The sequence below is a fragment of the Mesocricetus auratus genome, unplaced genomic scaffold, assembly GCF_017639785.1.
Source record: "Mesocricetus auratus isolate SY011 unplaced genomic scaffold, BCM_Maur_2.0 Super-Scaffold_2245, whole genome shotgun sequence".
Classification (NCBI taxonomy): Eukaryota; Metazoa; Chordata; class Mammalia; order Rodentia; family Cricetidae; genus Mesocricetus; species Mesocricetus auratus.
The window spans coordinates 51,661,286-51,677,963 of NW_024429180.1; the positions used below are offsets into that span (position 1 = coordinate 51,661,286).

At 48.0% G+C, this 16,678-nt stretch overlaps 1 protein-coding gene across 4 annotated transcripts in view; it reads left to right on the forward strand.

The window, feature by feature from the left end:
* Positions 1–14,814, forward strand: part of Slc25a37 (solute carrier family 25 member 37) — a 37,618-nt gene extending 22,804 nt beyond the window's left edge. For 2 of the 4 annotated variants that reach the window (XM_005071019.4, XM_040737945.1), the window contains exons 2-4: positions 7,258–7,486; positions 9,145–9,201; positions 11,417–14,814. In XM_005071019.4, coding sequence (XP_005071076.1) covers positions 7,258–7,486; positions 9,145–9,201; positions 11,417–11,937 — 807 coding nt within the window. In that variant the 3' untranslated portion in view covers positions 11,938–14,814. Of the gene's footprint in view, positions 1–33; positions 67–7,257; positions 7,487–7,518; positions 8,029–9,144; positions 9,202–11,416 lie in introns of those variants that run through there. The other 2 variants (XM_040737976.1, XM_021227720.2) reach the window with 2 other exon arrangements.
* The last annotated feature ends 1,864 nt before the right edge of the window (positions 14,815–16,678 follow it).

Sequence of the window (16,678 nt, forward strand, 5' to 3'; positions counted from 1 at the left end):
TTCCATCCCTGCAGATAATCTTCCTGCCCCTGAACTCCGTGGGTACGTGGCCCAAATTCTTTTTCGGTATGTTGATTCAGCACTATGTCTAGTTCGGTTGGAGACAGTGGCCATGAAGTCTTTGGGGCAGTGGCTCAGTACTTGACCTGTGAGGACACTGGTGCAGGCCATGCAGAGACGGAGCCCACTAAGGGCTGCCTGGACCGGAGCTTGGGGGGAACTTGGGTGACTTTGACAGTGTTGTTCTCCCATTCCCCAGCACTGGGCACAAAGGAGACAGCTGCATGTGACTCAGTGTGATCCTAGAAACAGTGCATGCTGGGGGCAGGCAGGATATGGAGTGATTTGGAGCATTCCTGGAACCGTATATAGCCTGTCTCTCTACCATGGTTTCCTCATTTATAAAATGAGGAAAGCTGGCCGTTCCTTTTCTTGTTTTTATTATAGTATTTTCGGTAAGCAGAGATAAGGGCGTAGAGTCTGCCACACGGTCTACCAGTGACAGAAGCAGGGCTAGAGCCTCTGTTCTGAGTGGGAAGGAGTGACCTGTGTCTCAGGTTTCCCTTCTGTCTCCCAGTAAGGTCAGTGCTGCACCCACAAGATCCCAGCCCTGCTATCTGGTATCCTGGGAATTCGCCCCATCTGAAGGGTAGAGACTGTTTAATCTTTGGGGTGTGCCTCACACAGGATGTTCTGAGAGTGTCCTGAGTAAACTGGACTTGGGCCAGGCATGGATTCTTTTATCCCTCCCTGATGGCTGTAGGACCTTCTGGAGAAAGGGTAGAGCCCAGGTCTAGCTCCTGGGGGCAGGGATGGGAACTGTATCCTGGGAGCCATTTGGCATGCTGTGAGCTGCTGCCCTAGGTAGAGGAGTAATGCTACAGTGCCCACAGCTTTGGATAGAGCAGCCAGCCTGTCTGGGGACCCCGAAGGGAGGGTTTCTGTCGTATGTAGGTGCTGCCTTCTGATACAGGGAGCCCATCTGTGGAGCTAAATGTGTGTCATTTCCTGCTGTCTGTCCTGTCTCTGTTACCCGCAGCATATAGCCATGCATGGGAAGTCACCTGATAGAATTACAGATTCACTGGCTCAGTTCTGGCCCTCCTCTCCATGGTCTGGTCCTAACCTGCGTGTCTCATGCAGATGCCCCTGTAATGTTCCAGTCATTTCTCTGAAGTGTTGGTCAGTGCTCCTCCTTCCCCCATACCTTCCTGAGGGACATCCCTGCACATCATATCATGTCCCAGTCACATGTTTTCCAGATAGCTCTGCATGTCCGTATGGTCCTATTTCCTCAAATACCCCCGGCATATCGGTGCGCCCCAGTAGCTGGTTCATTGTCCCCTTACCATCCATGACTGGGCTTGCCTTATATTTTTCTCAGAGTAACATAGTCAAGAAAATTAAATAGTATAGAAAGAACTGCAGTGACAGTTCTGTTCTGACAGCTTGATGCCCTGTCCCTTTTCCTAGTTGAATCTTTGAGTGCCCCCTTTCTGGCCACCACGGAGGTGTGAGTCTTTGTACTTTGATGCACCCCTGTATGGCCATAGGAGGAGAAGCAGGCTGGGTTCTGTGGCTTCTTCACACAGCCTGAGGAACTTTGTTATTCTCACCAAGGTGGAATTCCATCCAACACATGATAGGGTTTGTCCCCAGAAACAGCAAGTGTCTTGGCTGGGGCCTAGCTTAGTTAGTAGAGTATTTGCCCAGCGTGCACAAGGAAGGCCCTCCCTGGTTTCATGGCTGGCACAGCAAACAAAACTAGCAGTACCGCCAAAAGCATTGGGCCTTGCTGGTTTCAAGGTTGTTCCTACAGGGTAAGTGGCAGGTGTGAGGACCCTTCGTAGCCATAGGCAGCTAGGAAGGCAGGACTATGGAGCAAGGAACGTAATGTTTCTGAAAATGGGACTCCCCAAGGGTCGTGAATGGAGAGAGGGTAGAACTTTTGTGGACTGTGTCTGAACATACTTTCTCTCCACTGCTTCCTAACACTCGGCCATCTGAAGACATTCACGGACTCTGTGGTATCAGCCTCCCGCAGGCCAGTTCTCCTAGCTGGTACTGCAGAACAGCCTTTCCTCTTGTTCCTAACTCTAAGTGCTCAGCAGGGCATTTCAGCAAGCCTGGGAAGTCTGTGTTTAGAATCCATGTTCTGGAATGTGTGTGCACTCTTCACCTTTTGAGAAGGCAGTAGTGACAGTCTGGGGGCAGTCATTTTCCTCTTTTTAAATAGACACCAATGCATCTTTATTTTCGTACGTCTGGATAGGCAAGTCTGTTCTGTGTATGTGTGGTTTCTAAGTTGGATGGTATAAAACCGAAGCACGGGGCATGAAGCATACTGACTCGTGTGAAAATGCGGTAATTCAGTTCTTTGTGTGCTAATTTTGAAAGTTAATTTAAAAAAAAAAAAGAGCCAAGCCTGAGTTGGGAGTTCAGAGTTTATGGGTAAACTTGGGTGTGTGCAGAGCATTGTGGATGTTACAGTTTCATCCTTGCTTAGTGGGTGTGTGAAAATGGTGGCTGCTTACACAGGAATTCTGAAGACAAAAGGGTCAGGTTCTAATTTAGCCATGTTGGTGAGTTAGGGATGCTGGTGAGTTAGGGTGCTGGTAGAATTAGAGGTACTGGTGGTTTAGTGGTGTTAGGGTGTTGGGTTAGGGGTGTTTGTGGGTTAGAAGTGCTGGTATCTTAGGATATCTGTTAGGGTTTTGGTGTGTCGGTGACATGAGTAGTTTGAGGCATCGGTTGAGTATTGAGGGCTTCATTGCATGTTTTGGGATTCCCAGTCTGTAGTATGTACCCGTCAAAGATTTTGGAAGAAGGGACATGGCTCTCCAAGGCCTGGGTGAGTATAGCTTTGCTTCAGAAGACATTGCTTCCCACAGGACACTTGGCCAGAGGAGCCTCTTCCTGCTGGCCTTGGGCTGTGATCTGTAGTGGGGTGAGTCATGGGGAGATCTCAACTTGGGAGTGAGCTCCTGGGCCATCCTCTGTGCAGTGGGCGGCTGTTGGTGGAAGCTGGCCTTGTGTGTCTGCAGAGCAGCCTCAGCTCCCAGTGTTGAGGGATCACAGTACAGTGCTTGAGCTGGGCAGGTGCGTGCGTCTGTGCGTGCGAGATTGGGTCTAGTAACAAGTTTCTGCTGCTTGCTTTCTGCTGCTTGCTGTTGGACAGCTAATGTGGAACTTACCAGTCTAACTTTGTATTCCCAAGTCAGCCCTGGCAGTGGAGGCTACAGCTGTCTGGCAGCTTTCTAGCCTTTCCTGGGTGCCTTCCCTTACTTCCTTTCTTTGGGAGCTCTCCGGAACACAGGTTGTTGGGTATTCTCAGCTCAGCTTTGGTCCCTAGAGAAGTTGTGTGTGTATATAATCACACCGGGGCCTGGGAGCCTGTTCCCTAGCTGTATCCCCACTGTTATTAGCTTTCACATTATTTTCTGATCCTGGAAATGCTGCGTGTACCTTGAACCCGGGAAGGTCTGCTCTCCACCCTCTTTTGAGAAATGTGAGATGGGAGATTGAAAGTCACCAGCTTCTCTCGGGCAGAGTCAGTGGTTTGGTGATGACACACTGGTGCCTGGGCTGGGCCAGCGTCCCAGCCCAGATCTCCCCAAAAGGGAGAGATATGAGGTCTCCCTTCCAGGTTTTTCTACCTGTTTTTTGGGGCTGGACCCAACTTCCTTACTCTCCATGGATCAGGTGATGGGGAAGGTGTTTATGGGTTCCTGGTTTTCTATCTAAAGACAGGGCTGAGCGAGCTCCACAGGCTCATTGCCTCTGGTTATATGATCTACTAGCTCACCTGAGACAGCGTACACATTTTCCACTCTCCCTCCTCCCCTGGGTAAGAGAACAGCCTACCAGTTTTGTCCTAGGGAGGGTTTGGGAAAGAGGGAGTCCCTCGCTTAAGCTCTCTGGAAGCTTATAGAAGGAGCCTGGTCCGTGCATGTGTCATTCCCTGAAATTCCTCTTACAACTCAAGCTCCTGGTTCCCAAGGTGCCACACTCTTGAGTGACAGCTAGGCCAGAGCCACATCGCACTTTGCTGTTTGCTGCCCCCTTGAGAGTGAAGAGCAGTCGTGCAGGAGGAGGCGGGAGAAAGCTCAGTGCAGAAGAGGCTGCACCTGCTGTGGGCTCCTCCCTGTTGTCTCCAGACTGCTCCCTGCTGACCATCCTGTCCTCTGTCCTTCCTTTATAGGGGCTGCCCCAGGGTCTCTGACACATGCAGACTCCCTGTATTTCCTGCCTCAGAGGTTTGCCTGTTGGCTCCAGCTGTGTTTTCACAAGTGTGCTTGGCCAAGTATAACTGCTTATTAAATGAGGAAAACCGCTTGTGCTGCCAAAGACACATGTTTAGGAAATGCCTGGTTAAAACTAACTAAACAGGTTTCTTTCCTGAAGGCCTTCCCAGAGCCTACCACATGCTGATGTGTGTCATGAAATTCTAAGGAGTAGGAATTACAGCCCAAACATGGAGACTGTGTAAAGAAAGGCAGCGAGGTCCACTGCAGGAGCTGAACTCCAGATGGGCTGACGAGACTTGCTGGAGAAAGGCACTTGCTGCAGCGCCTTGTGGGCTGAGTGTGAGCCCCACCGCCCACTTGATAGAAGGAGAGTTAATCCCTAAAAGTTTGCTCTCCCCTTCACATGTGCACCAGGGCACGTGCTTGCTCGCACACATACATGGATGTACACAAATAGATGTAAAATGATGGTGATGATGAAACTCAGACAGGCAAATCCTTTGTCTGGTTAGTGTGTGTGTGTGTGTGTGTGTGTGTGTGTGTGTGTGTGCATGGCTCTGCATCATATTCGTGTAACCTCATTTGTTCTTTTCCTTCATTCTTCTCATATCTTATTGTAGGGTTTTTTAAATTTTTGTTTTTGTTTCTTTGTTTTTCGAGACAGGGTTTCTTTGTGGCTTTGGAGGCTGTCCCAGAACTTCCACCTGGCCTTCTAAGTAGACTTGAGCTTTGGATCTTCATTTCACAGCTCCCTGAGTAGCTGGGATTACAGACCCCTACCACTAGGCCTTTGCCCCCCACCCCCTACTCTTTCTATCTATTAAGCATTAAAAATGCACTTTTTTTTAAGGAAATGGTTACGGATGTAACTGTTGTTGTTGGGTTTTGGCAAAAATGTGTCCATGTTCTTTGCGATTTTAGGGGCCAGAAAGTTCTGGAACCTGAAAATGGCCCTAATTTAGACTGATGCTTTTTACAGTGTTCATCTGGGGATGGGTGGTGGGGCTGTTTGGAGGAGTGGAAGGGAAGTACCACAGTGGAACCCTTTGCTTGTTTTCAGTTTATACATTAGGTGTTATATATGGTTTTGCTTGGGAATTAAAGGATACTCCCTACAAAGGTTGAAGATTCCCCTCTTCTAGGCTGGGGTTGGGGGCGTGTGGAGGAAGGAGAGAAGAAAGGAATGAGTGTCCACTATTTGGCAAGTGTTTTGAATATCTCTTACTGATGTTGTAAGCAGGACTCTCCGGAGAAAAAGGCCGAGAAGGATATGTGCACAGACCTCTGTCTCTCTCTGTAGAGATTTGTTTTAAGGAACTGGTCCACGTCACAGTAGGGGCTGCACATTCCTAACCTGCAGGGCAGGCCAGCAGGCTGGACAGCTACCAACATCACACAAGTGACCTGCTTTAGTTAGAGACAACGGACTTTAATTGTTAACCTTATCTAAACAAAACAAAACAGAACAAATATTAGAGGATCATCTAGAGTACACCGATGTTTGATCAGGTATTTGGGTATCTCAGCCTAGCCAGGTTGAAATAACAAAATTAACCTGTCTGGAGGCCAACAGAGCCAGGGAAGCCATGGCCTCTCCTCACGAAGACCATTCTGCACCCAGGAAATATAAGAGCAAGGCCTAACTTATTGACTGTTGCTTCACAAAAACATAGTGTAAAAGATACTTAGAGGTGACGGTATGGGTGAGGCCCAGAGGATCTGGGGAGATTTCCTAGTAGTGCCTGAGAAATAATTGTCAGGACACAGAGGTTCAGATGTAGAAGGGTACAAAAGACCTGGGAACCAGAGTAGACCAGAAGAAGGCTGCTGGGAACCAGAATAGACCACAAGGGTGTTGGGAACCGGAGTAGACCAGAAGAAGGCTGCTGGGAACCAGAATAGACCACAAGGGTGTTGGGAACCGGAGTAGACCAGAAGAAGGCTGCTGGGAACCAGAATAGACCACAAGGGTGTTGGGAACCGGAGTAGACCAGAAGAAGGCTGCTGGGAACCAGAGTAAACCAGAAGGATGCTGATAACTCAGTTGGCTTTCTTGAGATAAGCAGCTGCAACCAGATGTACATCATAATTCAGAAAAGTGTGCACCTGTATTAAACACATGCAGACCATTAGATCTTGTCATTAGTCCCTGAAGAGTACACGCTAATAACTTCCTATATCATTTCCTTTTGGTGGTGGTGGCAGGTTTTAATTGCTAGTTGTTTTTTTATTGTTGGTTATTTGTTTGGCTTTGTGGAGACTCCTGTAGCGTAGGCTGGCCTTGGACTTGCTATGTAGATGAGTGTGACCTTGAACTCCTGATTCTTATATCCTGAGTGCTAAGATTGCAAGCATGGCCACCAAACATGGTTTATGTGTGTGGTGCTGGGGCTCAAACCCAAAGCTTTGTGCATGAGAGGTAAACATTCTACCAGTGGAGCCACATGTTGTGGCCTGTATATGGCGCTTTCATTACATCAGGGAACAGATGTAGGTTGAAGTACCACTGCATTTTTACACAAGTTTAAATGTTCGTGAATTTTGGTATTCTTAGGAGGAAAGGGGAGCAAGAGTCTGAGCTCATTAAGGGTTTTCAAAGGCATTGTTTCAATGCTTGCTCATAATAAATATGGGTTTTCATTGGTTAATGGCTCTAACAGAAGCCACCCATGGCAGCTGACCGATGGCAGGACTCAGTAGGGAGCTTATTCATATTCTGCTACCTATGCCCCCATCTTTGCTTGACTTTTCTGGAAGCTCTGAAGGCTTCTCAGATGCAAGTCTGTGGAAAATTTATGGGGGCGAGAGCACTTTTCATATTTTTCCCCTCTCACCAAGTCATGAGAACCAACCTCCTTTTCTTCTATTCTCTTAGAATCTTGGTTGTGAGCCTCGCCTTTAATGGCTGAGCCATCTCTCCAGCCCTCCTTCTATTCTCTGGGTTGTCTTTCCCCCCTTGTCATTCTACATATCGACGCCCCTGCTCATACCTGTTTTCTGTCTCCCGCAGACACGAATGCAGAGTTTGAACCCAGATCCCAAAGCCAAGTACACAAGCATCTATGGCGCCCTCAAGAAGATCATTCAAACGGAAGGCTTCTGGAGGCCCCTGAAGGGCCTGAACGTGATGATAGCTGGTGCAGGGCCCGCCCACGCCATGTATTTTGCCTGCTACGAAAACATGAAAAGGACTTTAAATGACGTTTTCAGCCACCAAGGAAACAGCCATCTAGCTAATGGTATTTTGAAAGCATTTGTCCGGAGCTAGGAAGCTCCTCTCTTCAGTGCTTGCTCCCTGGGCCTTCCTCCCCAGGACCCAGCAGCCTTCTGCTTCCTTCAGCGGCTTGTTCAGAAACAGAGAACTCTAGGGTCACGCGAATGCACGCACATAGACACACACACATAGACACACACACATGCACTCTTCCACATGTTTTATTCATTCCCTCTTTCTCTGGGGGATGCTGGTGGTAGAGGTGTTTGTATTTATTGTTCTATGAGCCTTTTTTTTTGTCTTACAAAAACCACTCAACACAATTAATAATCAGTCATAGGAAAAAATTCTCTTGAATGCTGGATGCAAAACAAACCACAGAAAAGGACAGCTTCTTTGAGACTATTTAAAAAAACTGGTACAACAGGTCTCTCCAGCACCAGGATCTAACTAAGCTTGGAAAGGTCAAGACGTTTTTTGCTGACAGAGGACTCGTGCCACTGCGGAAGGCCTTCCCCGCTTTAAGCTGCAGGAGATTCGGGCCTTTGACCCCCCACAGCCTCCTCCGTGTGTCTGAGTCGTATCTTTCTGCAAGCCAGGGCCGAACTAGTCTCCTGTCGTTGATCCAGGGAGGACGGGTGGATGGGGATTGGGCATTTGTGGGCAATGTGTATTTAAGGCGGGAGCCAATCAACCAGGCCTGGTGGTGGCATGGGGTGGGAGTTTAATGGGCTTTTCAGTGGGTGGGAAGGGACTTTGGGTAGTAGAGCGACGTAAGATAGGAGTGGGTGTGGTCAGCGGTAAAGCTCCCCCTTGCTTTTCGTTCTGCCCAGGACAGAATAGCACCCTTCCATCAGCCATTCTGAGAAACCAGAATATTCAGCCGCATTGCGGACACTCTCTGTCTTTTCAGCTGTGACCGTCACCAAGAGCTATGACGTCAAGCGTTACTTAATGGTTCTGTTCCTTCACGGAGGCAGTCTGCCCAGGGCTATCCCTGTGGCGTTGTGCTAAATGCTGTGGTCGCTGTCACCTTTCTGGGAATAATTAATTGCCTTTGTGTCTGTGTGTGCAGTAGGTAGGAGCCCCTAGGTGCCTTCCTGAGAGGTGACTTAGAGTCTGTCCCCCATCCCTCCCTGTGGTCATTGTAATTAGCAGGCACCTGCATTGTAGTGGAAGGCACTAGGAAGCCAGAAGCAGAAATTCCAGGTCCGGTTCAGACTTTCAAAGCCAGACTTTCAAAGGGAGACCTGAGATAAGGTTCAGTCACATGGCCTGTCCTAAGAGTGCTTGGACTTGGAGTAAGGCAGCCGGCCATATGCGTGATGTTGTCCCCTTCAGTAGCCTCAACTTCAGGGTATAGAGAGCTATCTGTACCCAAGGGCTCAAGATAAGAATTAGCATCTAGACAGTGGGAAATGCCTGGAGTGTGGTTTCTGGGCTCTAACCTTTCCCATGGTTGGCTTACAAGAAAGAAAAAGCCTCTGAGATATGTATAGCAGTGCTCCAGTCAGGAGTGCTCCATGTTGCTATTCAACATTTCTACAACCGCTCACCAGGGCTGAGCTGCTAGTCACTTTTGAGCCTTAGAAAGCTAAATCCAGAGTTCATCTGACTGTAAGTTCAAGGAACTTTCCAGAACACCAGGAGGCAGCAGTTGATTGTTCGGAGTTTGTTTTGCAGGGATAGCTGGGAGTATGGCCACCCTACTCCACGATGCAGTAATGAATCCGGCAGAAGGTAATGTCCCACGGCTCCCGGGAGGGACAGTGGGGGATAGGTGGAGAGGCCGGAGGAGCTGGGGGCAGGAAGCGGTCAAGGGCTGGCTTCATCAGAGCCTACAGGAAGAACACATTCTTTATACATTACTGGGGGGGGGGGGTGGTCTCAAGACAGCCAGGGAGCACCGAGGTTCCGGGTGCTTCCTGCTGTGGAAACAGCTAAGCAGAGCTGTCTGCCTCCTGGCACCCTAGGAGGAGTTAGAAACTACTCTTCAGGCCCTGCCCCATACCCGCTGCGGCAGAATACTCGGGGATCACTTTGCACAGTATTCACTCCTGTACAACCTGTGTGTTCAAGGGTGTGCACAACAAATATACGTACACATCTGATACTATTCATTGTTTTGCAGTCACAAGTTTAGAGGGAACGGTTCCGTCTCACTCATTGTTAGTTGTCCCCTCCTTGCTTTAATGTAGCATCTCACCATGCAACCCAGGATGCCCTGGAACTCTGGCTGAGACTCAGGCTAGCCCAAACTCCAAACCTTCCTGCCTCAGCCTCCTGAGCACTGGGGTTATTGGCCTGCATGCATCACCACACCCTGTCCCGCCTTTTTTTGTAATGATTATGGAAAATTTCAAGAAAAAGTGATTATGTAGAATTAACCCTGTGTACTTCTATAATTAACATGTAGCCATTTGGGGGGCTACCTTTTCTTACTCTTGTTTTTATTTGTGGGGTCTCCTTATAAAATAGGGTAGTATTTGAAACCCACTTGGTGCCTTTATGCATACTTAAAATCGTCTCTGGCTGACTCATAGGTTTCAGTACTGGGTAAGTAGGTGCTGTATGATGTCCCTTAGGGAATAATGCCAGAAAAAGGTCTGCATATGTTTGGTGCAAAACTTTCTTTCCTGTTATTTTGACATACAGTTACTTAAATCTGGATTCAGAATCACAATATAGAAGGACCGACTAACCGTATATCTTGGGATTCTTTCTCTTTTTACAAAAACTATTGATACAGGGACCTGGCAACAACAGTCACATGGTCAATGTTAACCAAGCAAAGAGCTTATTTAAACAGTATTTGTGTTTGCTTTTAAGACATAGCCCAGGCTGGCCTTGAAATCTCTGTTCCCCTGCCCCAGCCTTCAGGTTTCTGGGATTATAAGTAAATGTTACCATACCTGGATGTTTATATTTTAAAAAATTCTTTTTATGTGTATGGGTGTTTTGTTTGCATGCATTTATGTGTACCTGGTACCCACAGAAGCCAGAAGAGGGTATGGGATTCCCCTGGAACTGGAGTTACAGACAATTGTGAGCCTCTTTGTCAGTGCTGGGAATCAAATCAAACTTGAACCATGTCTTCAGACACACACACACACACACACACACACACACACACACACACTCTTTTCAATCATCTCCCTTCACCACTTAGTGTTACTCTTGCCTCTGTCAGGTCCCTATTTAAAGATGGAACACATCGTGTAGATGCCATTAAAATCCTAGGGAGCATTCTTCATTTTTCTCTGGGCTGTGAACTATTTGATTATTTTGTCTTAAAGTCAGGATCTGCACTCGGGGTTGTTACTCAGCTTGGACAGATATAGTTCTAGTGTTGTCCCAGGTGAGCCGTGATACAGATCAAAATCAGAGAAGTCAGGGATGCTCTTGTAGGTTAGTGTTTGTTTTGAGACACGAGCTGGCCTGGAACTTCCTGTGTAGACCAGGCTGGCCTTGAGCTCAAGCTCATAGGGATCCTCCAGTTTGTGCCTCCTAAATGCTGGAATGAAAGGCATGGGCCACCATGCTCAGCTCAGGGACACTCATAATAGATGGGGCAAGGACAGGCCAGGGAGAGGGAGATGTTGGTGGGGAGTGTGTAGAAGGCTAGGACCTTGGGGATCAGGTCATCTAATCTAGCCCGTAGTGAATGCCTGATTTGGGGGTGACCTCTCATTCAAACTCCAGACAGGAAATTCTTTGGAAGTACCCACTTTCCTGGCCCCCAGGGCCCTGGAGACAGAAATGAAAAGTTGAGGTGGACTGCCTGGAGCTGACCCTCCAGGGCTTCTTGGCTGGGGCTATGTGTGTGCTGTCTTGGTACCTGTCACCAGTGTGTGTTCTAACATGCTCGTTTCTCTTTATTGGTTGGCTTCCCATCTGGGACGGGGGCCAAACCAACCCACCTGCCTGCTGGTCACGCCTCCCGACCCGGACACAGTGGTGAAGCAGCGCTTACAGATGTACAACTCACAGTACCAGTCAGCCCTCAGTTGTATCCGGACGGTGTGGCGGACCGAGGGGTTGGGGGCCTTCTACAGGAGTTATACCACACAGCTGACCATGAACATACCCTTCCAGTCTATCCACTTCATCACCTACGAGTTTCTGCAGGAGAAGGTCAACCCACTGCGAAACTACAACCCACAGTCCCACATCATCTCAGGAGGCCTGGCCGGGGCGCTGGCTGCAGCTGCCACCACCCCACTGGATGTCTGCAAGACCCTCCTCAACACGCAGGAGAACATGGCGCTCTCCCTGGCCAATGTCAATGGCCGGTTGACGGGCATGGCCAATGCCTTCAGGACGGTCTACCAGCTCAACGGCCTTGCTGGCTACTTCAAAGGTATCCACGCTCGAATCATCTACCAGATGCCTTCCACCGCCATCTCCTGGTCCGTCTATGAGTTCTTCAAGTACTTCCTTACGAAGCGGCAGCTGGAGAATCGAACTCTGTACTAAAGGAACGGGCAGTGGGAAGTGGTCCCAGCATCTTTTGTTCCTGCCTCACCCCCAGGCCCTGTCCTGCAGGGTGCTCGCGCCGGGCCCTTCATTCCCTGCCTGGTGCCCTAGAAAGGGAGGACCAGCCCCCACTGCCCGGAAGGCTGTCTGTGGGAAAGTCCCAGGCGGTGGTAGGTGGGAAAAACTTGGGAAGGAGAGCGAGAAGTTGCTTTTTTCTCCTTTCTTGAGAGGAGTGTAGCTTTTCTGCATCCCCATGGGCTTCTCCTCCCTAGATGCTTAGATCACACCGCCGAGGAGAGCGGTGATACAGTAAAGAAGAGTTTATGTACATAAAAGTACCATTACCCAGTCTAAAATAGGTGGATAATGTTTATCCTTTATTTTTCTACATAGAGATTTTTGAAATTGTGTGTGCTTGTGTGTGTCCATAAATAGGATTAGAGTTGGGATGGTGTATCTGTATTTAAGAAATAAGAGGGTTGAATTCTTCCATCATGAGAAGTAAAACAAAACGGGAAAAAAGGCACCAAAGTAACCAGCTGGCTTTATGTGGCCTGAAATTATGTGTAGCGCCCTCCTGTGGGAGTTTAACTTGAATGTAAAATAATAAATACAAAGTTTATATTTTAATTTTTCTCTTTTCATGGGGGAAAAAGGTACGTTGGAAACAAGTCAAAATAATGATTTTTCCTCCCTCTGTGGACACGCCCACACATCCTGGTTGTCCGCACTGTCGGGTAGTGGCCCCGGTAGTATAAGAACAGCTGGCCTTAGTGTTCCCTGAGAGTGATGTGAACGTGTGCCTCCCTGAACAGCTCTTAGCACTGGACATGCCATCATTTGCTTAGCAAATCAGAGGCATTTCCCGCCTTTGTCTTAGGGCTAATTTCTGCAGTGACCTTGTTCTCGAGCACTTCAGCTAACTTGGTCGGTATGTGTTTTTATTAGTCACCTCTTAACCCATTTTCCCTGAAGTCTAGGAACTTTCGAAAATCATAGCTAGAATATTTCTGGCATTCATCTGTTCCAGCCCTGGGTCTTGGCCATCACAGCCTCTTACTGCACTGAGGCCAGCCCTCCAGCCCAGACTGCATTGCTGACACCAGTTAGGACCCTCTCTCTGCCTCTCCAAAGCCGCTCAGCAGCCTTGTCTCGGGTTATTTGAGAACCTATGTCTTCTCTGCTTTGTTTTCTGAAATAGAGTCAGATCATCCCTGAGATCACAAGCTTATGTCTTCTAGTCTGCCACTCTCATGGAGGTGACAGAATGGCTCAATTTCCTTCTTGCAGCTTGTCTGTGGATGAGCAGGGAACACACTGGTATTTTCATTTTGTTGGCCCTGGTCTCATTTGGAAGTCATGGCTAGCGTGCTCCCTCTCACTGGGGAGGCGAGGACCTTAAGTTCCTGTGATGGGTGCAGCTTCCTGGGAAAAAATTCAGCTTGTACTTGGAGAATTTTCATTTAGGGATTGTGGTGACATTTTGCTCACCACATGGGACCATACATCACCTGGAGCCCCTGGGCATAGGTTTTGTTTCTGTCCAGCAGCTGTGAGAAATCACATGAGGGTCAGCTGTCTTCCTTTTTCCGATCAGAAGGAGAGAGCCACCTCAAGTTCTTAGATGTGCTCCAGGAGGGCTTGGTGGCTGGCTGCTGACCTGTCATACCATAGGGTAACAGTTTCTGTGCTTCTTGGTGTCCTAGGATGGTTGGTGTCCTATTATCACGGAAATTGTCTCTACTCTCCTGCTAGTGTTGAGTAGTGTTAAATCCTGTAAATGGAGGGCAAATCAAATCGTAGAGGTTAAAATTTAAATCAAGTCCAAACCATTATTCCTGCCACATCCATTGGTCCATTTGGTGACTAATCCTGCTGCAAAACCAGTATTCCCTGTTGGGTTTTCGTTACAGCCATCTTCTGGAATAGCTTCTTTGGTCAGGGCCATGTAAGATGGAGAGGTAAGACCAGAACTTCAGAACTCTGTGACTTTGAAATCCAGGGGTCCAGTCCTAGCTGTCCCTCCCTTCGATGATCCGTAGGTCTTCGGGGAGGCGGCTTTTTAACCAGCCCAACACACCCAGTCACCATGGGCTGAGCAAGTGATGTATCTGAACAAGCTGTTAAAAAGTTGTGACTCATTGAACAAAAGTGTTTGACATTCCTGTGGGGTTAATTCCCCCCACCACCCTTAGCTCCAAAGTTGGTATTGTCCTCACCCCCATGCATATTACAGCCTGTGTGTTGATTGGGATTTTTGACATTGCAAAGTTCTAAATAGGGAAATGCTTCCTCCTGCCCAGTAACCAGGTTATTAAAGTCATTGACATCTTTGGAGTGGCATCCAAGGATGGACCATGCCACCTGAGTACACTGTTAATAGTTTAGCTGTGTGTGTTTTCATGTTCAGGCCACCCACTTAATAGATAAGTGTTAATTTATTATAGACTAAAACATTGATCTTTTAAAAATGGAATATTCTTAATTCATGGCTATTTTTAAATGGATTAAATATAGCTACTTTTATGTGTATTTGTGCACACAACCCCCCCCCTCCCGGTTTTACAGCCTCAATCTTCCAAATGTCTTCCCAAGGTTGTATCTCCAACACACTGCTATGCTAATAAGGTTTTATTTAACTTTATTTATGGGTAATGGTGTCTGTGAAAAATAGATGTGCCGCTGCCAGTCGCACAGTGTGTGGGATAAGAGTGGCCTGGTGTTATTTTCTGAATGTCTTAAAATGCTTGTGGTCAAGACTGGTTTTGCCTTGTGACTTCTGAGTATGTGAGCTACAGTGTGTTCCAATGTGAAGGTGTTTGCTGTGCTGCTACAGTTGTAACACTGGAGCTGGAGAAAATAAAGCATTGATTCTGAGAGTGTTGTGGACTCTCTGTGGGAACACAGAAGGGTCAGGAGAGTGGTCATAGAGGAGACCAATTGGCTGGGAATTATCACAATTGGATGCAGATCACCACATTGCCAGCAGAGGGCGCTCGTGTGCACCATGACAGCTGGAGACCCCCTTTTTAAAATTTCTGTGCATTGGTGTTTTGCATATAAATGTGTGTATACATACATACATACATACATACATACATACATGTATGAGGATGTTGGGTGCCCTGGAACTGGAGTTATAGACAATTGTGACTTGCCGTGTAGGTACTGGGAATTGAACCTGGGTCCTCTGGAAGGATACCCATTGCTCCTAACGGCTGAGCCATCCCGTCATCCCTACTTGCTTGCTTTGAACACTTGAAGGATTGCGACTTTTCTCTGAACATACCTTCGTGGAGAGTCAGTTGGGAATCTCTTACAGAGAAAGCCCCAATTGACCAGAGTCCACACTCCCAAACTGTCACAGCCAAAACCACAGAGTAGAACTTTCCCCAAGAGGAGCAAATAAGGAAGCCTGGAAGGGAACATGTTTGCTTTGAGAACTCTGGACTCTACCTAGAGTCAAGGCCATTGGTCTACTCTGTATGACTGCTGAGTCTCTGCCAAAGGGACAAAACTAGAAATGGAGGCTAAGCCTAGGGGCCAGCTGTGGACACAGGGTCCAGGTGGGCAAAGGTGTTGGGAATCAGCTTTCTGCCTTGTCCTCTATCCACAGCCAACCTTGAGCTACTCAAAGTTACCACATGTCTTGTACCTGCTGCGTTTTTGTATGGGTGGGTTCAGTATCTGCTTACTCATTCAACCCATTCTTCTTGCTTGCCTGGATAAACTGAGCCAGCAATTATATGCTAACTGCTGCCAACATAATTCACGCTGGAGCTGTGAGAAGCGTAAGATGTCCTACCCTCAGAGATCATGCAACCTCACAGAATACAAAGATAGCCAGGCCTGTCTGTGCGGGCCTGCCATCCCAGCTGCCTGGGAGGCAGGAGGTGACAAATTTAAGGCTAGCCTGCACTAAAGGGTGAGTTTAAAGCTACCTTGAGCAACTAAGACTGTCTCAAAAAGTTAAGAAGAAAAGTGGGAAGGGGTGTGTGTGCATGAGAGACATGACTCAGTTAAAGCCCTGACAGTTCTTGCAGAGGACGGGGTTCAGCTCCTAACACCGTGGTGGCTTACAGCCATCTTGAACTCCAGCTTCAGGGAGTTGAACGCCTCTATCCTCCATAGATATCTGCACTCACATGCGCACGCCTGTCTACACATACACACAATGGAAAATGATTTTTTTATTTTTTTGGTTTTTCGAGACAGGGTTTCTTTGTATTGTTTTGGACTCTGCCCTGGAACTCTCTCTGTAGACCAGGCTGGCCTCAAACTCACAGAGATCCGCCTGCCTCTGCCTCCTGAGTGCTGGGATTAAAGGCCTGCGCCACCAATGCCCGGCCTATTATTTTAAAGTTTTTTTTTTTTAAGTTTAAGGGGGACTAGGGTTAAGCGGAGTGGCAGACTGCTTGCCTAGCATGTACGGGAGATCCTGGCTTCAGTCCCTACCACCAAAAAGCAAGATTCAGACTTTCTTACTGGCACAGTTTAGTCCCCTTTCCCCAAGATGGCAGTGAGATTGCTATGGAAGTTACATGTAGTGCAGAACCTCTGTCTACTGAACATTCAGCCCAGCCTGAAGTGGCTAAGCTGCTCAGGCCTGGCTCCCCAGTGCTCATGGTGCATTTCTTCCTATGCAGGGACGTTAGATTGGACATCTTCAGTCTGCTCCAGTGGGACTGTATTCACCATAGAAACTAGTTTTACAGGTCTAGACCAGCTTTTCTGAGAGTCG